We start from the raw sequence: 24,814 nt of genomic DNA, 5'->3' as shown, positions 1-24,814 counted from the left end.
AAAAAAAAAAAAACCCATGTAGATCAAAGAAAAAAGGACAGAAATGTGACTTCCATGTTTTGCACTGTCGGAGTACTCTGCTTTTCACTTCTGCACCCAGCTGTACTTTCGCTGCAGGTAGGTATTTTCTAGAAACAGAAATTGTGCTGGAAACACAGTGCCTTTTGGAAAACTGATAAATAGTATAGAATTATCACACCTTAAACAAGTTCCCTCTGGGCTGAAGTTCATAGCTTTGGCCCATGTATGTCAAGTCCTTTTAATTTCCAGGTTTCTTTCTTCCAACTTCCTAATTAAAAAACACTCTTGATGTTTTTCTGACAATGCTCTTTAAACCTTCTTTGCTGCGGTACGCCTGGGTGGCTCAGTAGGTTAAGGGACTGCCTTTGGCTCAGGTCATGATCCCAGCGTCCTGGGATTGAGGCCCACATAGGGCTCCTTGCTCAGCGGGGAGCCTGCTTCTCCCTCTGCCACTATGTCTGCCTGTGTACTTGAGCACTCTCTCTCTGACAAATAAATAAACAAAATCTTTAAAATAAAATAAATAAATAAAAATAAAAAAACAAAAAACCTTCTCTGCTGCTCGCATGACATTCTTATACTTCAAAAGCAGGGGAACTTTTCTGAAAATGATGCACACAGTCACCTTAGGGTGAGGGAGAGGTGGGAGAAATGAAGGCCTCTGAAGATCATCTCTGTCCTACTCAGGATTCTCTTTTTAGGATGCGGCCCAGCCACAGTTCTGCAATGCACCAACGGTAGCTGCCTTGGTCCCACCAACGAGGTGGGATAGGATTCATGACAGGTGTTTAGGATTTGGGATACTTTATCTTTGTTTGGTTTCAGGTTTTTGGATATTTCTGATTCTCCACATGGCCTAGCACCCTTAAGTTCCTGCTATTTAAAAAAAAAAAAAAAAAGCTATATTTACTTAAAAAGGGAAGTTAAAATGCCACAATTGAAATGCTCCTAGAAATACCTTTAGTAGAGAATTGAGAACATTGCGAAAAAGGCATGTCCTCATTAACAAAGTGTACTTTTTAAAAAAATGTCCTATTTGGCTATATTTTAAATTTGGTTTCTCAAGAAAATTTGTTTTACATTTATATGGTTAAATTAAAAGTAGAATTCAAAATTTAATTTAGAAGCTTGAATTTTTACAGACAAGCATCCTTTATATACTGTATCAACAACAACAAAAATACTTAAAGGGCTAGTTCTGGATTATCTATAACCACTAACTGATCACTCCAAGATGGAAAATTTCTTTTGATTTTCTGAATGATGCACCTAGATCAGTTTTACAGTTTTAATAGAAAAACCCTCTACAAAAATAGATTCAGGTGCTGCCTTAGAAAGTGTGATTTTAAAAGCTCACTAAACAAAATATGAAAAATAAAAGGCTCATTCTAGAGTTACTTGAAAGTTTCCGGGATAATGACAAAATGGCAAGAATACTGTCATTAAATACAGTTAAATACTGTCTTCATTTAGTATTTAAATTATAAAGAATTTTAACAGGAGATAGTATCTATATGATAATCACAATTCCTTTTTTTTCTACTTCTCAAAGTAGGCTCCACAGGGAGCTTGAATACCCCTCCAGTGTAGGACATGAACTCAGGACCCTGAGATCAAGACCGGAACTGAGATCAATAGCTGGATGCTGAGTTGGATCAGCACAAGAGTTGAATCAAGAGTTAGATGACTGAGCCACCCAGGTGCTCCACAGTTCCACCCACCCCCCACACTTTTTAAAAAAATTTTAATTACTTGACAGAAAGAGAGGGAGAAAGCACAAATGGTGCAAAGGGGCAGAGGGAGAGGGAGAAGCAGACTCCTGGTTAAGTGGGGAGTCTGAGATGGGACTTGATTCTAGGACCCTGAGATCATCATGACCCAAGCTGAAGGCTGAGGCTTAACTGACTGGGCCACCCTGGTGCCCCTCTACCTTTCCTTTTTAAGTAAGTCTTGGAAAGTCTACAGAGGTTACAGATTCTTCATATGTAATTTCTGTTGGTTAAGCACTGCAAATTAAAATAGTTGATGCCCATCTTTTTGAAAGACGTCCAAGAAAATATTTTATTAAAACGTCAGGTTTAAGAATCTTTTCTCAGTTACAAGAAACAAAATAAATAATAATTTTAGCAGATTGTTTTATTCCTTACTTACCATTTGTATTCTTATGATCCAGGCAGCAAAAATTAAAAATAAATAAGAAATAAAACCCGTTATCTTATTTAATAATTTTTTCATACCCAACTAGCCTTCCCTTTAAAGTAACTTCACAAATAATCAGATGACAGAGTTTTCTCAAGATATAAATGACTGGTATCTCAAAAGCACCCCTATTCTCCCTTCAAGTCAATAACACTTGATACTGACTTTGTAGTTATTCTATTGTTATGGACTTCTAGCTTAAAAGAACGGCTTATGTGTATTTGCACCAATAATCCAGAGGAAATTCTACTACTTAAATCTCGGAGATTATTTTTATTTCTAGCTCAGAAGACCCTGAAGCCAAGAAAGATGTTAGAGGATTTCAATTCCGAATCCTTTGTTTCCATCTCCAAGATTCGAAATTAGCTCATGAACATCACTAGTGAGCATTCTCTAATTCTTATATAATTATCTGAGTCAGATTTTAAATTAAAGAATTTAGGGATATAGATCAGGAGTCAGCAAACATTTCCTGAAATGGGCCAGACAGTAAATACATTTGGTCTCTCTCACAACTACTTATCTCTGCCACTGTATTATAAAAGCAGTTATAGACAGCATGGAAATGTTTAGGTATGGCTGTGTTATATGACAAAAAAACAACTTCATTAACTAAAAAAAAAATAAATAAAACCCACGATGAATCAGATTTGGCTGTGAGCCAGTTTGCTGATTTCTGATGTTGACTATTAAGCTCAATAAAACATTGCATAGACATAAAGGAGGTCTTTGAGAAAAGAGAAAAAAGTAGAACACCATCATGAGACTACTACTATGGTCAGCAATTCCCCAAATTAAAGGCATTAATTTCCACTTAATTTCTCTACCTGCAACGTAATATACTCTGTATATTTGAGATCTTTCCAGGTTAAAGTGAGACTGAGAAACAAACAGACCTCGGAATGTCCTAGAGTACAGAGAAGGTGTTGCAAACTGGTGCAAAGAATCAGGCGCAACGTGACAACCAGCGAAAGCTCAACCTCATGGTAAACACAGATCAAAACACGTTTACCTGGTTTATGTCACAGACTTTCATTTCCAGCCTAAGAAAATCTACATCAACTCCAAATATAACTTACATACAAGTTTTGAATAAAAAGAAAGTGTTTACTTACAATCATGGGAAGTTTTCGACTATCCCGATACATGCTCGTATAACCGAGATAGAGCAGAAGAGCAGCAATGCAGTAAAGGAAGACAAAGACTGCAAATGTCACATAGAATTGTGCGGAGGAAGAGTAATCTCCGATAAGCACATAAATTTTCCAATTTACATCACACACATTTGCATCTGGATATGCCTGAAATGATGCTTCATTCAACCTATTAAGAAAAGGCTCAAATAAATTTGTGAAGGACTTGGGACTAGAATACTAAAACGACATTTCAAAAAACACTCCCAAAATATATCACAGACATTTTCCTTTGGGGAGAAAAAGGAGAAAATTCAAATATTTAAATTTAAAATTTCCTAAGAAATATACATAAACTATGCCTTACAACTGGTTTATGATAGACAGACTATAGATTCCATTAAACACTTTCACACCCAGAAACTATCTTTCTGCAATAAGAATTTAGCAGATTAAGAGAGCTGATACAAAAATCTGCAATTTGAGACATGATATTCTGTTCTAGGAGGCAGAGTCTATGTGACTAGCACCAGGAGAGTCAATTATGATTCACATTTTTTTTTTAAAGATTTTATTTATTTATTTGACAGAGAGAGATCACAAGTAGGCAGAGAAGCAGACAGAGAGAGAGGAAGGGAAGCAGGCCCCCTGCTGAGCAGAGAGCCCGATGTGGGACTCGATCCCAGGACCCTGAGATCATGACCTGAGCCGAAGGCAGTGGCTTAACCCACTGAGCCACCCAGGCGCCCCTATGATTCACATTTTAACCCTAGATTAATTAGCTGCTAACTTGAGATTGTTTTCAAATTTCCTTATCTATAAACTGCAAAAACACTTATCACTAAATGTGCCATAACAGTTCCTCATACAGGAACTTTTTAAGTGAAGAGCTGGGAAATGGAGTGGCAATGACTCATTACCAGGCCCTTACTATCTGATGTATTTTTACTTTAAGGGTATATTTAATCATCAAAACAACCTTAAAAGGTAAAAGTTCTGGGGCGCCTGGGTGGCTCAGTGGGTTAAAGCCTCTGCCTTTGGCTCAGGTCATGATCTCAGGGTCCTGGGATCGAGCCGCATCAGGCTCTCTGCTCAGCGGTGAGCCCGCTTCCCCCCCCTCTCTGTCTGCTTCTCTGCCTACTTGTGATCTCTGTCAAATAAATAAATACAATCTAAAAAAAAAAAAAAAAGGTAAAAGTTCTCACTCAATGGCTAGAGATTTCGAGTCCTAGAGAGGTCAGGTAAGTAGTACATGGAAGAAGATTTACACCATGGCTTAAACACAGGACATACTCAATAAGCTTTTCAATAAACACTTAAGTTAAACAGAAGAATTCACAAAATACTCATTTTCGCCTGAGTAAGAAAATAAAGAAACACAAACTCCTTGCTTTAAATACATGTCTTAAAATTATATAAAGGATACTTATTTTTTTAGTAATTGCAAATACACGAGAAATTTAAATTTTCTTAAGCTGTGACTGCTTCCACATCATGGCCTCTCATGCTAAGGTGATGGAGCAGTCACTGTTTGTTTTTAAATTTTCAATTCACTGTGGGATGACAGAATAAAAATGTCAAGGCAAGGTCATATGAAAGTTTCTAAATGCTTCCTCTTGTTTTCTGTACTTAATTCCTCACAGGCCAGGGACACAGTCTGCAGACAGACACTGGTCCACATGCCACATTTTGAAGAGCAATGATCACCACTTCCAAATGAGCATATGTGCAATTTAAAATTTTCTCCCCCCACACAAACTGCTGGAAATCTCAAGAAGTCAATATGAAAGTAAATATTTTCAACTATAAAAACAAACAAATATCTTACCTGAATGGATAACCAAAAGCAGCTGTAATCGTTTTATTTTCATGAAGTTTAGAGCAAGTCACCAGAATTTCTGTTTTGCCCTTAAAACCTCCACAGGTGGCAAAAGCAAAGATAGAAGCAATCTAAACAAAGTGAGACCAAAAAGGGGGGAGGAAGCATTATTGTACCCAAAACATGGGTCATTAAAACCTAAATATAGTACTAAAAACAGGCTCACTAACGTTCTAGAAATTCTTTATTACAAATTAAATGCAGATGCTGAAAAACACTTAAAATTTCACTTCCAACTGTCAACAAATGATTTCCTTTTCCCCTGAGTATATAATACAGAAGCTAGTATAAGAGCCCATATAATAATACTTCTGTTCATACTGCAGTGTACCTACTAAATTAGTATGAAATTCACTTGAAGTATTATTAGTATCAAAATCAAAAGGGGGTGATTCAGAACTATTTTTAATGGTAACTGTTTAAGGCAAGAGACTCTTAAGCAAAGAGGAGACGCTATTTCAAGAGTTTGTACAATTTCACATTTGAGTATTTCAGTATTTTCAGGTCTCAAAAAGTACTTGGAAATTTGTTCTCCTGATCATGCATATACTTAAAAGAATGCAATGTTCTTGTAAATGCTATACATAACAGGAAAAAACTGGAAGCTTCCTAAATGTTGATATGAAATCAAATAAAATGTAATTCATTCATAGGATGGAACATTATGCAGTCTTCAAAAAGTTGGCAAATATTTAATGATACTGAAAAGCATTCATTACAAATCAAGTTTGTTTATGGGGTGCCTGGCTGGCTCAGCTGGTAGACCATGCAACTCTTGATCTCAGGGTTGTGAATTCGAGCCCCACATTGGGGGTAGAGCTTAATTTTAAAAAGTTTATTTACACATGCATTGCGCATTGTGTCTATGCCTAGGCATATGATGTACACGGCAAAAATGTATCAAAATTTCAACAGTGGTCAGCTCTCAACAGAAAATAAAAATAATTTCTTTTTCTATTTGAATCTTCTAAATTTTCTACAAAACAAAACAAAAAAACCAATATACAGTGTAGTGGCCAAAAGCTCAATCATTCAGCAAATTCTGATGGTGCTATTTAAAAAACATATTTGGAATCTGATCAACATCATCGCAACATACTGATGTAAACCACCATTATTACCTCTTGCCTGAATTATATTCCAACAGCTTTCTAAATAATCCCACTTCTGTCCTTGTCCCTCCTTCAGTCTACTGTCACTATATCAACCAGGGTGATCTTTTAAAAATACAAGGCAGAAAACTTTACATCCTCCGCTCAAAATTCTCTAATGGCTTCTGAGTTCTCTCTGCATAAAAATCAAAGTTCATATAATGGTTTACCAGATCCTTTCTTCCCTTATTAATTCTGATCAGACTGCTACTTCTCCCCTTATCAAATTTCTCTATATAAAAGGGTCTCCTTGGGGCTCCTGGGTGGCTCAGCAGGTTAAAGCCTCTGCCTTCAGCTCAGGTCATGATCCCAGGGTCCTGGGATCGAGCCCCACATTGGGCTCTCTGCTCAGCAGGGAGCCTGCTTCCTCCTCTCTCTGTGCCCGCTTCTCTGCCTACTTGTGATCTCCGCCTGTCAAATAAATAAATAAATAAAATCTTAAAAAAAAAAAAAAAAAAAAGAAAGGGTCTCCTTGCTATTCCTTAAAGATAAGGGGTAAACTTCTCCTACAGAGCCTTTGCACTGGCTACTCTTTCTGACTGGAATACTTCCTACTTCATAGCTCCCTGTTCCAAAAGAACTTTATCAGAGAGGCCTTTCCTAACCACACTACATTAAGTAATAATGCCCTAACCCATAGTATTTGCTCCCTTAATTCATGCTGCTTTATTTTTCCGCCACTGTAATTACCACTGTTTATTAGTACTCAAGTATTTGTCCGTTTTTCACTAGAACACAAACTCAAAGGCAGGGACTTTGTTTTGCTCAGGGTCACATTTATCTAGCAAACAGATAAAATTCAGTGCAGGTCTGATTCCAAAGCCTATACTGTTAAACACTGATACAATGCCTCTCACGGATTAATACAGGGCCTTGAATCAGGCCATAACCAGGATCACAATTATCAAGATTTTTTTTTCTGTAGAGCAGAGATACATGAAAAGGAGTCTGGTTACAGATACGAAGAGTCTGAGGTAATGTCCACTACACAGTTTGGAATCTTCAGTTAAGCGTTCATAGGTAAAGACAGAAGAATGGATACTCTCTACATAGAAATGTTCATGAATGAAAACAGAGGCCACAAAATTGGGCATATACCCATTTAGGATTAGAAAACAGAAACAGGTTATACAAATTTAACCAATGGGACAATAAGGAGGCCAGAAAGAGACCTATGTGTAACCAGAGAAATTCTAACAAAGCTGGCACTGCAGATCACCAAGAAAAGGAGTTTGGTGGTTTTTAAAGATATGTCCACAAACTCTGATACTCCTCCCTGCAAGAGGCAAAGATTAATTTTCCTCCCTTTAAGTGTGGATGGCTTCTAGTAAATTGAATATGGTCTAAGGAATGGGAGACATCCATCCTTTCCAAGACTAGGTGATAAAGGGAATACAATTTGTCTTCCTTTCTCTTCTGAAATCACTGGCTCTGGGGGATGCCAGCTGCCATGCTGGGAGGATACTTAGGCAACTTACAGTGAGACTCCTGTGATGAGCAACCATGTGAGTGAGTCTGCAAGTGTATCATCCCAGGCTTGCCAAAGGCCCTGTGAGTGAGCTGGGTGCTAGAGATGACTCAAGCCCAGCCAACAGCTAGACTGCAAACAGGGAGACTCTGGGCTGAAACCCCTCAGGCTAAACCGCTCCCAGATTCCTGATCCACTGTCTTAAGAGCTAAGGTTGGGGTAATTTATTATGTGGCAATAGATAACTAATACAAAGAAGGACTTCAATAAATGGTCCAGGGGCGCCAGGGTGCCTCAGTTGGTTAAGTATCTTCTGCTCAGGTCATGAGGTCCTGGGATCAAGCCCCATGCTGAGCTCCCTGCTCTGCGTGCCCACTCCTCCCTCTCCCCTCTGCTCCTGCTCTTTCTCTAATAAACAAAACACAATGGGGGTGGGGGGGGGGAAGAAAAGGGGTCCAGATGGGCTAAAGACAAATGCAAAATGCGAGTCTTAAAAAAATTTTAATGTAAAAGAAAATTTGTGACCACAGAGAAAGGAAAAATTTCTTATAATTAAAAATAAAAAGATGGTTAAATTCAACCAAAAAAAAAAGAACTTTAGGTTTGGCCGCCATCATGAACGACACAGTAACTATCCGGACCAGGAAGTTCATGACCAACCGACTACTTCAGCGCAAACAAATGGTTATTGATGTCCTTCATCCTGGAAAGGCAACAGTACCTAAGACAGAAATTCGGGAAAAACTAGCCAAAATGTACAAGACCACACCAGATGTCATATTTGTATTTGGATTCAGAACCCATTTTGGTGGTGGCAAGACAACTGGCTTTGGCATGATTTATGATTCCTTGGATTATGCAAAGAAAAATGAACCCAAACATAGACTTGCAAGACATGGTCTGTATGAGAAGAAAAAGACCTCAAGAAAACAGCGAAAAGAACGCAAGAACAGAATGAAGAAAGTCAGGGGGACTGCAAAAGCCAATGTTGGTGCTGGCAAAAAGAAGAAATGAAGTGTCTAGCAGTGAGCTGGAGATTGGACAACAGAAGGAGTAAAGATGCTGCAGTGGCTTTATCTGTGGTGATTGTGCAGATTTTTCATGAGAGGATTAATAAACTAAGAATGTTAAAAAAAAAAAAAGAACTTTAGAAACCAAGTCAGCTTTTGAACATAAAACAAGCTACAAACCAGGTCAAAGTATCTGCATAATGTCACGAAGGATCAGTATCTACTAGTATATAGATCTGAGAGCAATTCTCACCCATGTGTACTACAGAACATGCACAAGAATGTTCACAGTGACATGGTTTATAGTATCAAAATAGAGAAGAAGTGGAGCAAAAGGAAAATGGATAAAACATAATAGTATACACTTACAACGGGAAGTTTTAAAGCAATAAAGATACAGGAACTACAGCTGCCCACATCAATGTGGATAAAACCTAGAAACCTAATGTTGAGTGGAAAAAAAAAAAAGTTGCTTACGTTTCATACAGTATGATGCCATTCTTTAAAAAGCTTTGGTTACACCACCCCTGCCACTACACTATTTTTGTTTAGGCCCTCACCATTTTTCACAGGGACTAACCAACAGACTCTTCCTCTCATTTCTAATCTCTTCCGTAGCATGGGCTCATGTGGCTGTAGAGCATTTTGAAAATGGATTGTCTTATGGCACCTGGGTAGCTCAGTTCTTTAAGCATCTGACTCTTGATTTTGGCTCAGGTCAAGATCTCAGGGTCGTGAGACTGAGCCCTGTGCAGGGTTCTGTGTTCCGCGGCAAATTTGCCTAGGATTTTCCCTCCACCTCTGCAAACCACAAACCTCCCCATGCTCCTTCTCCCTCTCTAAAATAAAATATATAAATCTTTCAAAAAATAAAATAAAAATGGCTTGCCTGAATTAAGATACCTGTAAGTGTCAAGAAGACAATGAATTATAAAGATTTAGTATATAAAATGTAAAATATCTCATTGGTAACTGTTGATATTGACTACCTGTTAAAACAGTATTTGGATTTATAAATGAAATATAATATTAAAGATAATTTCACCTATTTCTTCTCATGTTTTCAGTGTGGCCAGCACACTTAAAATTATTATGTGGCTTGCATTTGTAGTTTGCATTGTTTCTATTGAACAGGTGCTTTAGAGTGATGTCACATTGATCTGAAATGAAGATCTGGTCACATTACTCCCCTGTTTAAAAGGATTTCCTCAGTGACTTTCCAGAACTAAATTTAAGAAAAGAAAAAAAGCTCAAACTTCTTCATTTGGCCTAACAGGCATGGCTTAGGTACACTCAACCTTATCCTTCCAGATTTATTACGCACTATACTCCCGGCCAAGGTACTGTACAACTCTGTCGCACTGTACTACTACTTACTACTGCCCCTCAAACACATCCTGTATTTACAGTGTATTTATTTCTTCTGCCAGGATTTGTCCCCCCCAACACCCTCAATTATTCTCTGACAAGCTCACCTTAAAGGCCCTACCCAGTTTCTTATGGTAGAACTATTCTGTCTCCTGGGCTGCCATAGACTTGGGTTCATTAACTCCACTATAGGCATTTTTCTGGTGTCCTGCCTTATTTAAAAAAACAAACAAAAACAAAACCCAAAATAAAAATTAAAACTAGTTTCTAACTAAATACAAAAAAATTAGTAGGGGCACCTGGGTGGCTCCGTGGGTTAAGCCTCCGCCTTCAGCTCAGGTCATGTTCTCAGGGTCCTGGGATCCAGTGCTGCATCGGGCTCCCTGATTGGCAGGGAGCCTGCCCCCCCCCGCCCCCCGCCTGCCTGCCTCTCTGCCCACTTGTGATCTCTCTCTGTCAAATAAATGAATAAAATCTTTTTAAAAAATTAGTAAATAAATGGCATACTGTACTTACTGCTCTTAAGCACAATGCCTTTCCCTGTCCCTTGGCAGACTGTCATGTCTTTGCACTTGGTCTTACTCAAGATTTTCAGTGCCTACCTAGAAGGAGGTCTGGCACGTAGCAAATGCTCATTAAATAACTGCTTAATTAAAGAAAAAACCAAATTCCAATATTATACAAATAAAATTGTATTTCAGGTCACTTCAAAGCTATCTTTTTGTTACAAGGATAAATAAATGTCATCTTTGCAATTCTGGTCTTTATCTCATGGGAAAAAGGGAAAAGATACACACTTTTTACTATATGAATACAAAACAACCTAAGGGTAAAGGATCTGTCTCATTTCTCCCTCTTCTCTACTGCTGTTTTGATTTAAATTTGAAGTTATATACTGGCGGCCCAGGGTAAAACCTGGCCTACAGATAGTATTTGTGTGATCTTCCCAGAATTCATTAAAAAAAAAAAAAAAAAAGGAATTTATTGTCTATTTTAATACCAGCACACCGCACATAAAATTTTGATTTACTGCTTACCCTTACTGTGGGGAAACTAAAAATACAGCACCATCAGACCCATATTCCCATAAGCAACAACCACGTGGAACTGAGTGACAGATGACATGTAAGACGGGGCATGTGCTTTTTCCAGACTGTTGCCACTCTATGGTCTCAACAATCCTCAGGATGCATGTTAGTTACCAGGAATCAATGAGCTTATACTATTGTTTTTCTTCCAAGCAGCTTATTTCACTCACTTACTTTATGTGGCTGGTTCCTATGCACGCTTCAGTTTGTATTCCTCGTCCAAACAAGGGAGTACTGGCATGCTCATTTCTACTGCCTCACCACTTATGAAATGCATTTTCCCATTCCTCTCCATCCCATGAAGAATGGCTAAAACTGCTAGCATGAAATTCTCTATGTAGAGTAACTAATAAGTATCTAAGGACAGAATGACAGCAAGCGTCTACTCCGGTCAAACGGTTCCATATTTCATTATGACAGCCTCAAGCTGCCCAAGAAACAGCGCCACTTAACACTACCCACCAGACCAATACCAGACACAGACACTAGAATTCTGAGGTTTGTAACTTTGAAGTTAACATTTCAGCTTGGTTCTCTAGAACACTACTTACTCTCCAAAATAAACGGTAGTAGTCAATTAACTGGTATATGAGAAGAAAATATTTGAACTTCTATTTACATTAGACTTAAGGAATTAAAGTCTTATTAAAGTTAATACATCACTGCAACCCATGCTGGATCTGCGGGTCCGAGTCACATGTCAGTACCACACACTGATATCTCGAAGGCAGGAGAAGTCCCATGACATGCAAGAACAGTGATACCTTCACTTATTCTTTCCCTTTTAGTGTTCATGTATTATAATGTGAATGTGCCTAAGTGAGTTTATGGAGTAAGTTATCTAATTTTAACCAGACCAGGCCAGACCAATGGCTTTAAAATGTCTTCAAAGAAACTACAGACTAATAATACAAAAACTCACACCCAAAAGAGAAAATAGAAGCATTAAACCCCTATATGTGCTATATTCATTAGCCACATTCCAAGGAAAAACAGATTCTACTTAAGCAGATCACAAGAAGATGGCATATATATCTACATATTTATATATCAGGTGAGTGTTGAAATAAGGATTTAAAAATACGAATGAAATTTACCCGAAGCATATAATACGCCTTTAAGATACTGACATACTGGGGTGCCTGGGTGGCTCAGTCAGTTAAATGTCCAACTCAGCTCAGGTCTTGATCTTAGCTCAGGGTCATGAGTTCAAGCCCTCAGCTCACTTAAAAAAAAAAAAAGATACTATCACAGTAAAATATCCATCTAAGTTATGGATGCATATTGGGGCTCTATGCATAAAATTTTACAGATAGGGATTCATGATAAAAAGAAGTTTGGAGACCCCTGGTATTTTCAGTGAGTTATTTAGCCTATAGTCAGAGTTCAAGTCCTCAATCCTATTTCTAGACCCTGTTCAACTCACTAATGCTTCTTCAGACAACACTAGCACTCCTCTATATATGGGTATCTTTTACAAGTTTCTGACTGCTATTGGGTTTTATCATTAATATGATGTCATTTATTTAAATTTCTGCCCAAGGTTTAGTCTAGAAACTGACATAATTGACATCTTCAGAAATAGGCCTAAAAGTACATTGTATTGGAGTGTTTATATGCAAATCAAATGTATGCTCTTTTACTAAATGAACCACTCAGTGATGAAAATGAACTATCATGGCATGTTTGCCTTTACAATCAGTAAGCTTAGATGCTTAGAACCAAAGCACTGATTTTTATGAGTTAAAGTCCTCATGCATTTACTAAAGACACTCATTTTATTTATTTATTTATTAAAGATTTTATTTATTTGACAGAGAGAGATCACAAGTAGGCAGAGAGGCAGTTAGAGAGAGGGGGAAGCAGGCTCGCTGCCAAGCAGAGAGCCCAGTGTGGGGGCTTGATCTCAGGACCCTGAGACCATGACCTGAGCCAAAGGCAGAAGCTTAACCCACAGAGTCACCCAGGCGCCCCCAATCATTTTTATTTTTTAAAAAAATTGTAAAAAAGATTTATTTGACAGAGCATGCACGCACTCATGCACAATCAGGGGGAGCAGCAGGGAGTGGAAGCAGGTTCCTTGCTAAGCAGAGAGGTTGATGAGGGGCTCTTAACCTTAACCCAGAACCTGGATCATGACCTGAGTGGATGACAGATTCTTAACTGATTGAGCCACCTAGGAGCCCCAAAAGACATTTATTCTTAAAAATGTTTTGTTATCGATGCTGCTATTTCAATTTATTCCCACTATGAACCAAGTACTTAAGTCCGGTACAAACTGCTTCAGCTTCATTCTTCTATGATCTCCCTCTGCTTGTAAAGTACAATCCTAGAAAGTTCTAAATAGCCTGCTAGTATGGTTCCATAACCCTTAAGAATTTGTATCATGAGAAATTAACTGTTCCTGCTGGAGGAAACGGAAGGTTTTTTTTGCTAACTCCTAACTATTACATGTTGAAAATATCTTTTCTAAAATTTTATTTTTAAATAATCTCTATGCCCAATGTGGGGCTCAAAAATCACAACCCCGAGATCAAGAGATGCACGCTCTACCCACTGAGCCAGGCAGGTGATCCTGTTGCGGGTACCGTTATGGCACTCTCACCCTTAAATAATTGTTAAGCTAGTGAATAAGGAACTAGAAATCTCTGAGGAACTTAAATATATTTATTTTAAAATCATTTCAGACTGTACTACTTTTACGTTTTTTTGGAGTAAATCTGTATCTTGATTGTTGACCTGGCTGACTGTCCTGAAGTGCATCTGTGCCACTGATTTTTGAACTTTTAAGTGAAAACTAGTTTTCTTCATGTGTTTTAAAATATCTGATGTAGGCTCGAAGTTACAGTTTCCCCCCCTTTTTCTGTCCCTGTCTAATAGTTTTACAGTCATTTCTACATGGCTGCATATACCACATCTTAACAATGGGACCTCCAAACTACCAACATGTGAGAATACTGAAGTGTTCACTTTCAGATCTCCAGCTAGTGGTTAGGTTGATTCAGGTCTTAAGTTAGAAGGCTGTATCTCTCTCTTTCCACATACTTAAGTAACTGGCTCTCTATAAGTTATAAATCCAAACAATACGTTGAAGCTTTTTTCCGAATATATTACCAAGATCATGGACACTCCTTCTTCTACCCATATTTTGTTTCATTTCTGGTTCCCAGTGATGGTTCTCAATTCTCAATGTGTGGTCTGTGGTGCCTTGGGAGTACCCAAGACTCTTTCAGAAAGTCCATGAGGTCAAAAATATTTTTGTATTATTAAGATATTATTTGCCTTTTACACATGTTGACATTTGCACTGATTTGAGCAAAAGCATTCATGGGTGAAACTGTTGGGCTTTAGAAAGAATAAACAATAGCATCAGGGTTATTTCACTGTCCTGCCCTTACAGTTAAAAAAAGGCAAGTTTTACTTGACAGTGTCTTTGATGAAGCAGCAAAAATTATAATTTTTATGAAATCCTGACCCTTGAGCCTTAATATTCTGTATGATGAAACAGGAGGTACAAATACGTTAACCGCACATAATGGTCGTCTCCAGGGAAAGCATTTAAAATAACTGAGTTATACACTGAACTAGTTTTTGTTTTTTGGTTTTTTTTTTCATGAAACACCATTTTTTACTTGAAAGAATAATACACAAAAAGTAGTTATTCAGATGTGGATATCTGGCAGATTCGGAAAACAGGTAGCATTTGTTGCATTGGTGCAACTGAAGTTTTTAAGTGAATTATTACTGTGTTTTAAAATAAATAAATGTTCCCTTAAAAGCCTCTGTTTAAATTTCTGATGTGGTAAGTATCAGTAGATACAACCCACACAAACAAAAAGCTCTTTGAGGTCCTCAATATTTAAGAGCATAAAAGGGTTCTGAGACCAAAGTGTTTGAGAACCATTGTATTAGACCCTGCTCTGTTAGCTTAATTTCCCCTTAAATTTCCCTTTTATATTTTATCAGGGATTGCTATTTGTATGTGTGGGGTGAGTGTTTATGAGTGTGTGTGTGTTCTCAAAGCACTTAACAACACATATATGTTGTCTATGAAAATTATATCTGATGTACCTACCAGAGTGCTAAATAAAGAGTGATAAATAATTGAGAATCAGGTAGAAAAGCCAGAGAGTAAAGGCATAGAAGTGAGTCTGTAAGTCTATCAATAAGCTCAAAGTACAGAGAGTCCTACTAGGCATAAAATGCCATTTGAAATCTTTTCCATTATGGGAGCAGAGTAGGGGTGGGAAGAGGAAGTGTACCCAAATGGCAGGGCGGAAAGAAAGGTAAGCTTCCTAAAGAGCAGGCTCTTATAGACTGATAGCCTAAAAATGTAAAAATAAAGCAAATGGACAAAACATCAGTCTGTATATGCCCTGTCCCACCCACTGTGCAATACAAATAATTTGTATTTTCTAGCGTGCTCCTCTGTGCTATTTTTGAATGATAAAATTAGGATAAAACATGGTCTCTATTTGCAATAACTTTATGTTACTTGTGATGACTAAATTTTTAAGTATTTTTTAAAAAACTATTGTGTATATTTGAAAGTCTGTTGTTTAAACATATTGATATATGCAATACTCAAAGAATTACATGTTTTATTTCCTCTTTTTCACATAATTTTCTTGGATAATAATTTGCCCCAAAGGAATGTCTTGGTGTCTTCTGAATCTGTTCATTAATTGTAAATATAAAATTAGAAAAAACATTCAAACTTAATAAAAGAATCAAGAACATCCTACTTGTTTTTAACTCCTAGGATCTTATTATAAATAGTATCTAACAAACAAGGAAAAAAAAATCATTTCAGATACCTTCAGCTTTTGTTTTTTAAGCCTTTGATACTCTTTTTTATTAATGTATTAAAAGACAATTAGAAACACAAAGGTAGTTATCAAAATGACTAAGAAGAGAGCGTTAAGAGTCCTGAATGTAGTAATCATAAACCATGGACACTGGTAAGTTACTACATTTCTCTAACATGAAGATAACAACACTCATAGGTTGTCAGAGGATTAAAGGAGAAAACACAAATAAAGCCCTAGCACATACATGTCTACTCAATAAATATGTTAACACATTTGACTAGCACAGACAAAAATACTAAAAGATGGTTAATAATCCTAAAAATTCAACTTAGTTTGTAATTCCTTCTATACTCCTCAAACAGTATCTCTTCCACAATTCCATGTCTGTGGAATGAGGAAGCATATTACTTAGATTCATTAAGGGCTAAATATTTGTTCAGCATCCACCGATGCAAGACAGCAACAAGAAAGTCCAAAACACAGTGTTTAATATATATATTTTTAAAATATTTTATTTATTTGACAGAGATCACAAGTAAGTAGAGAGGCAGGCAGAGAGAGAGAGAGGAAGGGAAGCAGGCTCCCCGATGAGTGGAGAGCCCAATGGGGCTCAATCCCAGGACTTTGGGATTATGACCTGAGTGGAAGGCAGAGGCTTTAACCTTAACACTGAGCCACCCAGGTGCCCCACACAGTGTTTAATATTTTAAAAAGATAAAATCATTTTGGGGTGCCTAGGTGACTCAGTGGGTTAAAGCCTCTGCCTTTCGCTCAGGTCATGATCTCAGGGTCCTGGGATCGATGGAGCCCCGCATCGGGCTCTCTGCTCAGCATGGAGCCTGCTTCCCTCACCCCTCTGCCTGCCTATCTGCCTACTTGTGATCTCTGTCAAATAAATATATAAAATCTTTAAAAAAAAAAAAAGGATAAAATCATTTCAATGAAAAAATTTACCTAAATATTAAAGATATTTGACTAAAAGTAAGAACCAAGTTAAAATTTACCACAGAAATATTGAATACATTAAAAAGCTGCTTTGATAAAATTAATCTTTGACTTTTACTTCTATGCTCTACTTCTATACATGGAGCATTTATTCTTACCTAAATTTTATACTGTCACCTTGACAGACTTCTAAAGGCCTATCAGACAAATGAAAAGCATACAATTTATCTTTTCTAAAGTTTAAAATATGTGATAGGGAACTGAGCAATCTTAAAAGGACCAGGAGATACGTAGTTAGTCATATGGAGCTCATAGTTGTCTATCCACTGTTTGGGTCTAGTCTTACAAACACAGCATCTCAGTCCTGAAGAACCTACTAAGAACTACACAAGTACATTATAATCATTCACATAATTAAATATTAACTCAATCATTCCAATAGCCCTACGAAGTATTGTTATTCCCATACAACTACAACAAAAATTCAAACTTTACTGAGTACTTACAACACATAGAGAAATAAGACAATGTCATTGCCAGGCACTGCAACTAGGTGCCAGGGTAGTTCAAAGAAAAAAAAAAAAAGAAAGAAAGAAAGAAAAGAGAAGGAATACAACTCGCATAAGATGGCGGCTACAGTTTAGAAGCAAAATGCAAATACTTCTGCTCTGGCAATTACAGTTTTAGTCTGTCAATAAATATTTACTGGCATCTAATCCCTTGAAAGTTCTATATCATCAGGTTATATCTTAATCTAACATATTCTAGAAACTTGCTAGAGATGAGCTGATTGAGGGAATTACTTTTTTAGTTACACAGACGGTAAACAGCCATTATCTAGATTTTAGATTTGTTTATAAACTTATTTATTAACTGTTTTTAGAAGCAACCTGCCACACCTCAATGCGTTATGAAACTTGACCAATTCATTCAAAACAGATTTAAAAATTCCTATGATGGGCCCTTCTCCTCTAGAACCTTGTTTTATTATTCATTCCCTCTCTCCCCCTGTTTTCAACCTCCAACAATTCTACTGGCCGCCTCTTCTTTCCAGCCCACAAACACATTCAGTTTTTCCCATCTTTCAGATGGGTTACCACCCAAATCCCTCCCACCTTCAAGGTCAAATAGTGCTTTACTCTCACTGTCTTCACTTTCTTACCATACATCCTATTACCTAGCCTATTACCATCTGGTTTCTGAATTTATTGACGCTGCTCTTAAAAAGCCACCAATAGTCTCTGGATTACCAAAACCAAGGTGTGCATTTTAGTCCTTATTTTACTTAACCTCTCTCTTGCACTTCTTGATATTGTTCAATTACTCTTTTCTTTAAATTCTAACAGTGATGCCAAGATGTTATTTATTTTTTTGCATCTTCTTAACCATTTCTTCTCTCCCTTGCTGGCAGAGATCTGCTGAATTTCCAGCCCATTCTTGCCTTTTTATTAACCTCTATAGCCATACAGCTAACTGCCTAAAGATACCTCCTTTCCGTGACCTAGAGACCACAAACTCAATACACTCAAAACTGTACTGAGCTTCAACCAAAAATTTGCTTTTCTCCTTAGTGATGTATCTTGACAGAGATACCACTACCAACCTGTCGGAAATATGGCAGTCATCTTAAATATGTCAACTCAAATATGGAGTCCTCCAGCTTCTTCACCGTCCAAGTACATTCTAATTTCTATGCCTCTCTTCTCCATTCCCACTGCAATTAACTTTAGGCCCTCATAATTTCTCAAGCAACATATCTCCCTTCCTTCAATTATGACCTTTCTAATCCATCCTCTACACTGACAAAATGAAAATTTCTAAAAAGTAAATCTAATTATATTATTTACTTGTTTAAAAACCTTAAATGAGTTCCCACTCCAAATGGTAGGAATTCTGGGCTTAAGAAGAAACTATCCAATAACTCCAAATTCTGTACCTACAAAATGTGTATTTTCCTAAAGAAAGAACCCAAGCTATCAAAGATTAACCCCAGAGTATAAACTCCTAACTCTCTATAAGCCCTATGAAACCTTTCAGAATCATCTCAAACTATAGCTTCCTTTCCAGTATAAGTTTAAGCCAACCCCAACTATTTTAAGTTCTCAAACAGGGCTATGCTGCTTCAACTTTTCACAATGTTGAACCCAAGTTTCTCTTTCCCTGGAAAGCCACGCCCTACATCTGCCCTAAGTGAACAAATACTCATCCCTCAAATGTTCTTTCATCTATGAAATCCTCCCTAGTTCCTGCAAGCATCTGATTTCTCCTCTCTTTCACCCAATACATTTTGCTTATATTTTTATTAAAGTATTTATTGGGATCTCTTATGTAATGGTATGTTGTTCACACTGAAAGTAGTATTTTTTCAAAAAGCTTAAACAGGATATTTTTCAAAATACATCAGACCTATCTACGATCACCAATAAACTTATCCTGTTTTAAAATATAAAGGAAAAAACTTATGTCTGTGTTTTAACAAAAAACTGACAAATAATGTAAGCACAAACATAAATGGCATCATTTATTAAGTGAAAACTTTAATTACAGATGTAATTAAAACCCTCAAAGACTTCTTCTTAACCTTTATATTTGATAAGCCCAATTAAACATGATTTTCCTCCTGCAATTCCGTATTTCTATATACTCAAAAATTTTTCTTTATATTTGAAAATGGGTTTATAGAACCCTAAGAGTGAGTGCGTGTGCGTAATACATATATATATACACACATATATATAACATATATTTATGTGTCTTTAAGGTAAACATTTGTGTGAAATCAGCACTACTTCAGTTTTCAGAGAACAAGTAAAACTCTGATTTTCTTTCTGAAAATCAGCTTCTTGAGTACCCATGTGGGAATTTCAGTTTCTGTGTGACTTTAAAAAAACAGCCTCAGTCTTTTAACACAGGCAACTGGAAGTTCTTCCTCGTCACCACTCGATCACTAAAATATAGGGTTAAAGAGTTACGGATGTACATGTCGCTGGCTATAAAAACAACCTGCTGGCACAGTGGACAGATGCCAGCTGCCTACTAATCCGGGCCTGATAATGAGCCCTGAAACATGTACGAGGCCACGAAATCTGAAGCAAATGTGCAGTGCCTGATGTATTCGCTTAACTCCTCCAAGTGACTGATTCTGCCAAGGTCGAATTAATAAGTCTCCTTTGATGTTAATGATTGAGAGGTTCCCCGGAAAGGACGGAAAGCTGACTGCAGGACACTGTTTGGAAATACCTAAACGAACTTGATGGCGACTCCTAGCCTGTGTTTGAGCGGACGGGACCGACTTAGACGCGTTTTGTAAAAGACGCCCCCCTCCCCCCAGCCGCTTGCCTGACCCGCAGTTTATTTTTGTCTGTTTTTAACCTGGAGCCGTCTCAAAAGCAAGCCACGAACGGACTGCTCGGCAGCTCACTTGGAGAAGGCACAACCAGCTCTCGACGGAGCGCGGCCTGCAGTCAGCACCGGGCAGAAGGCACCGGCTGGCCCTTTCCGTAGGACCAGCGGCGGCAGCGCGGGCCCCCAGGTTTCGGTTAGACCGCAACAGGAAGTTTTCTCTTCCCTTGCGGGAAGCCGTGCAACCAAAGAGAAACTTGAACTCCCACTCCCGCGGGAGCACCCAGAGGTGAGCCTGCGTGTGGGAGGGGGGCCTCGGCCGGGACCGAGGCGGCTGAGGGACTCGTGATTCGACGCGGACCGCGGCGTCCCCGCCCCGCGCAGGCCCAGCCCGCGGCCTCCCGTCCCCTCCCCGCTGTCCCGACCCTCCCGAGGGCGGCAGCGGCGGTCTCAGGGACCCGCGCGGGGTCGGACGTCCCTGCTCTCGCTCCCGCCGGGGCCCCCGGCCTCCCAGCCGAGGGCGCCGGCCTGGCCGGAGCGGGCGCGGGCGCGGTCACGGTCACGGCGGCGCGATTCCAGGCCTCGCTGGTGCGGGCTGCACTCACCCACTCGAGGACCTTGATGAAGCCCAGCGGCTCCTTGAGCGGGTTAATGTTGAGCTGGAAGGAGGACATCCTCTGAGGGAAGGAGGGAGAGAGAGTCAGGACTGCGGGGTGGAGAAGGAGGGGGACCGACGAGACCGAGCAGCAGGGCCGCGAGGAAGGCCAAGCGGGGCGGGCTCTGGGAGGTGGGCCCGGGAGACCGTGGGGCGGGGCGGCTCGGGGAGGTGGGCCCGGGAGGCCTCGGGGCGGGGCGGCGGTTGGGCCGCTCGAGGAGGCGCTGAGGCGGGGACGCGAGAGGGGCGGCGGCGGAAGGCGAGGGTTGGGCAGGGGCTGGAAAGGGGAGGCGCCTCCCCGGGCCGCACCTGGCCGAGCCGGCTGATCCGCTGGCGAACCAAGTAGATGTTGGACGCCATGCTGCGTGCGCCGCGCCCCCTTCCCTGAGGTCCAGCCCCCCGGCGCTCCGTCTCCTCCCGCGCATGTGCGCGCCCACCCCGCACCTGCGCAGCACGGGCGCCGCCGCGCGCAAAACCTTCGCTCGGGGCTAGTCCCGCGCGGTCCGTCCCCGGGCGCGGCTTTCTTCCAGCCGCTTGCGTTCGCAGTTCCCAACTTGTAGACGGACTTATAAAATATTATTATAGATGAAGCCACTTTTCAACGCTGGTGTTAGGGGCCTTTTGCCAAAATGGAAAGTTGTTAACAGAACAAGTCGAAAGCGTTATGCATCACACATACTTACAGAAATTGAGTTCATTGCGAAAATTATCATCATTGGAGGCAGGGTTGAAGGATGTATATCGAATAGAAAAACGCGTGGGCGGACCGCCTCCTCCTGACTCACCTACCTACTTCCTACCCTATCCGGCGTGTCCTCAACTTGGGGGGCTCTAGGTGTCTTTCTACAGAAGGCTAATTCCTGCTCCTTTTCAAGATTCGGCTTAGGTGACGCTTCTGGGCACCCAGTTATCGGACTCCTTGTTGTGACCTCCTTAGCGGCTTCCCCAATATTTTGGGGTCCTTGGAGAGCTGGAGTGGTGGCCTGTTGCCGTGTATGGTAAGATGGTTAGCACCGTTTAACACTTAGTAAGTAAGGAATTAGCACAGTAGGTTCCCAGTACCACCTTGCAAGCACTTGCCTATGAATTAGGTTCCTTGCCGTTGTAGGAGGGTTTGACAGCTGTTACTGGGCATCTTTCTGAGTGCACCTGAGACCACTGTTAAGTGGTAGTCCAAGTCTTCCGCTGCTTCCTTTATTGTTTCTCTTTTCCGTTTCTGCACTTTTTCTCCTGGCACTCACCGGAGCTCCAATGTAATGGATCTCCTTTCTGCTTCTCCTGATGCTCTACTCTTTGTATTCTCTTCAGTCCATTTTTTCCAAACTTTTAATCCTGTTTTGCTGAGACCTGGGAGTGGGTTATGGATAGTAGTGCTCTTTCGGGTTTCATGGTCACAAAGATTCAGTGTTAGATTAGACTTTAACATTTCTTTCTTTTTTTTTTTTTTTAAAGATTTTATTTATTTATTTGACAGAGAGAGATCACAAGTAGGCAGAGAGGCAGGCAGAGAGAGAGAAAGAGGAGGAAGCAGGCTCCCTGCTGAGCAGAGAGCCGGATGCGGGACTCGATCCCATGACCCCGAGATCATGACCTGAGCCGAAGGCAGCGGCTTAACCCACTGAGCCACCCAGGCGCCCCTAGACTTTAACATTTCTGAATGAGCTATACACTGCCAGATCTGAGCGCTGTTCAATTTGCAGTTTTATTTATTACCTTTAAAAATCTAAAATATTTGTAATTTAGTGACTCAGCTTTGGCATTTAGTTTTTCATTTTTTGAAGGTCTAAGAAATGAGAATTGGCCAGACGCTTTCTCGGCTTCTGAGAAGATTGATTTTGTGTTTTCACTTTTGTGCTCCTCCTTGCTTTCTCTCTTGCTTCTGGTCCCAGAAGTGGAAGGTACGGTTATTTCTGTCCAGAAAGCCTTTAGTGCTAGAGTTTGCACCTTGAACTTTAAGAAATTCTCATCCTTAGCTATGTGCCACTGGTTCTGAAAAGATAGAGACCACTCAAGGTGAGCAGAAGAGCAGTATCTGGTCACTTGTCGGGACTAATTCGCAGGATCTGACTGGGCCACATAACGCAGGAGTGAATTACTACAGTTACTTTGCGTTATGTAGAGCTTAGCACCACTTTTGCCAATCATCTCAGTTCAGAGGAATGCCCACTTTCCTGAGAAGGAGCTGGTAGTGGCTGGCAGAGCAAGTGAGATCTAATTAGGCAACCAGATAGTTGTAAATTTTTTTGATCCTGGAAAAACAAGAGTGTTTAAACAATAGCGTCTTCACTGAAGGCACAACTGTTCAAAATCTGGGAAGAATGTTCAGATGACTATCACATTGACTGCAACACTGGTCATTTTCTGATTTGTTCTTCAAATCTGAGCTAAGAGCCAGTAGCCCTAGGAACAGCGTGTTCTACTCTCTACTGGGGCTGTTACGGAAAATAGTACTTGTAAGGCAAAATTGTCCTGTCTGAGGTAGTATTATCATTATTTTTTTTAAGATTTCATTTATCCATTTGACAGAGCGAGAGAGCACAAGGAGGCAGAGTAGCAGAGGGAGAGAGAGAAGCAGGCTCCCCACTGAGCAGGGAGCCGGACCGACGTGGGGCTCAATCCCAGGACCCTGAGACCACAATCTGAGCCAAAGGCAGTTGCCTAACCAACTGAGCCACCCAGGTGCCCCCTGAGGTAGTATTATTGAGTCCTATCCGTGGTAGTATAATTATGGCTGATTTGTCTGCCTAACTTGTCATTATTTTACTTTCTCTTTGCTCTTTATAAAACATGTGCCAGGTTCTGATACTTGGGCTTTAAGAATGTCAAGAGGTGAGAAGGAACCCGTGTTAGGGAAATCATATTGTTGGCTAACTTCCTTTGTGTTTCTCCATGGTAATACCAAGTGCTGGTCATTTTACTAGAAAGATGAGACTTCGAACTCATTCTCATTCAATATTGTCTTTCTCCTGAAAAGAAAGTGTTTATTACTGCTGAATTCAAAACTGAACTTCGTTAGTAAACACAGTTCTTTTCTTTTCACTGATGTAGTCAACAATCATATTAGGAAGATGTAAAAATTGGGGTCCTCGCATGGCTCAGTCAGTTAAGCTGGTAGTGGCTGCGGTCATGATCTTGGCTTTTGGCTCGGGTCATGATCTTGGGGTCTTAGGATTGAGCTCCACATTGGGTTCCCTGCTCAGTGGGGAGTCTACTTGTACCTCTCTCTCTGCTCCTCTCCCCTGCTTGTGCTCTCTCTCACATAAGTAAATAAAAAATCTTTTAAACTGTTTTAGAAAAATGTAAAAATCACTCTACATTTATTAATTTGTGCAATAGATTAACTCAGAGAGCCCGGTAAATTAATCTCAAAATAATTAAACTGAACTTTTTTAAAATTAAATTTTAATTTTAAAAATAATTTTCGATTTATAGAAAAGTTGCTATATACACTTCACCCAGCTTCTACTAATATCTTCTATTACCAAGAGACATGTGTTAAAACAAGGAAATTAACATTGGTGTATTAATATTAACTAAGCTACAGAATTTTTCAAACCTCACCACTTGTCCACTATTTTTTTTTTTAACCACTCCAGGACCCAATCTGGGATACCACTTTAAACTAGTGAGATCTTTATTGAAGGGATTTTCAGGAATGGAGGGAAATGAAAAAGACAAAATCATTTTCCTTTCTCTTGAAGACTGAACAAAATGCACGAGGATTCGGTAAATGACAAATGTCTT

At 39.6% G+C, this 24,814-nt stretch overlaps 2 protein-coding genes and 1 long non-coding RNA gene across 3 annotated transcripts in view; 2 read left to right on the top strand and 1 right to left on the bottom strand.

Annotated features, from left to right (window-relative positions):
* The window catches only part of SYPL1 (synaptophysin like 1), a 25,929-nt gene extending 4,728 nt beyond the window's left edge, over positions 1 to 21,201 (bottom strand). Inside the window, exons 1-3 of the mRNA XM_044245823.1 lie at positions 21,021 to 21,201; positions 5,182 to 5,303; positions 3,336 to 3,543 (exon numbers count right to left, since the gene is read on the bottom strand). Of these exons, the coding sequence (XP_044101758.1) occupies positions 3,336 to 3,543; positions 5,182 to 5,303; positions 21,021 to 21,089 (399 nt within the window). The 5' untranslated portion in view covers positions 21,090 to 21,201. The remainder of the gene's footprint in view (positions 1 to 3,335; positions 3,544 to 5,181; positions 5,304 to 21,020) is intronic.
* Positions 8,441 to 8,993, top strand: LOC122904720 (40S ribosomal protein S24-like). Its single transcript, XM_044245824.1, has 2 exons — positions 8,441 to 8,861; positions 8,902 to 8,993. Exons 1-2 carry the CDS (start codon positions 8,467 to 8,469, stop codon positions 8,906 to 8,908), a joined length of 402 nt encoding a protein of 133 aa, XP_044101759.1. The 5' UTR covers positions 8,441 to 8,466; the 3' UTR covers positions 8,909 to 8,993.
* LOC122904722 lies at positions 20,290 to 24,814 on the top strand. Its single transcript, XR_006384250.1, has 3 exons — positions 20,290 to 20,704; positions 21,946 to 22,068; positions 24,667 to 24,814. It is a non-coding gene; the product is annotated as an uncharacterized LOC122904722 (long non-coding RNA).

Source organism: Neovison vison, chromosome 4, assembly GCF_020171115.1.
Source record: "Neovison vison isolate M4711 chromosome 4, ASM_NN_V1, whole genome shotgun sequence".
Classification (NCBI taxonomy): Eukaryota; Metazoa; Chordata; class Mammalia; order Carnivora; family Mustelidae; genus Neogale; species Neogale vison.
Note: the sequence above shows the minus strand (reverse complement) of the source record. Positions and strands in the feature narration are given on the sequence as shown.

Coding starts and splice junctions, on each gene's coding strand:
- LOC122904720 (XM_044245824.1), top strand. CDS start 8,467: ATGAACGACACAGTAACTATCCGGACCAGGAAGTTCATGACCAACCGA.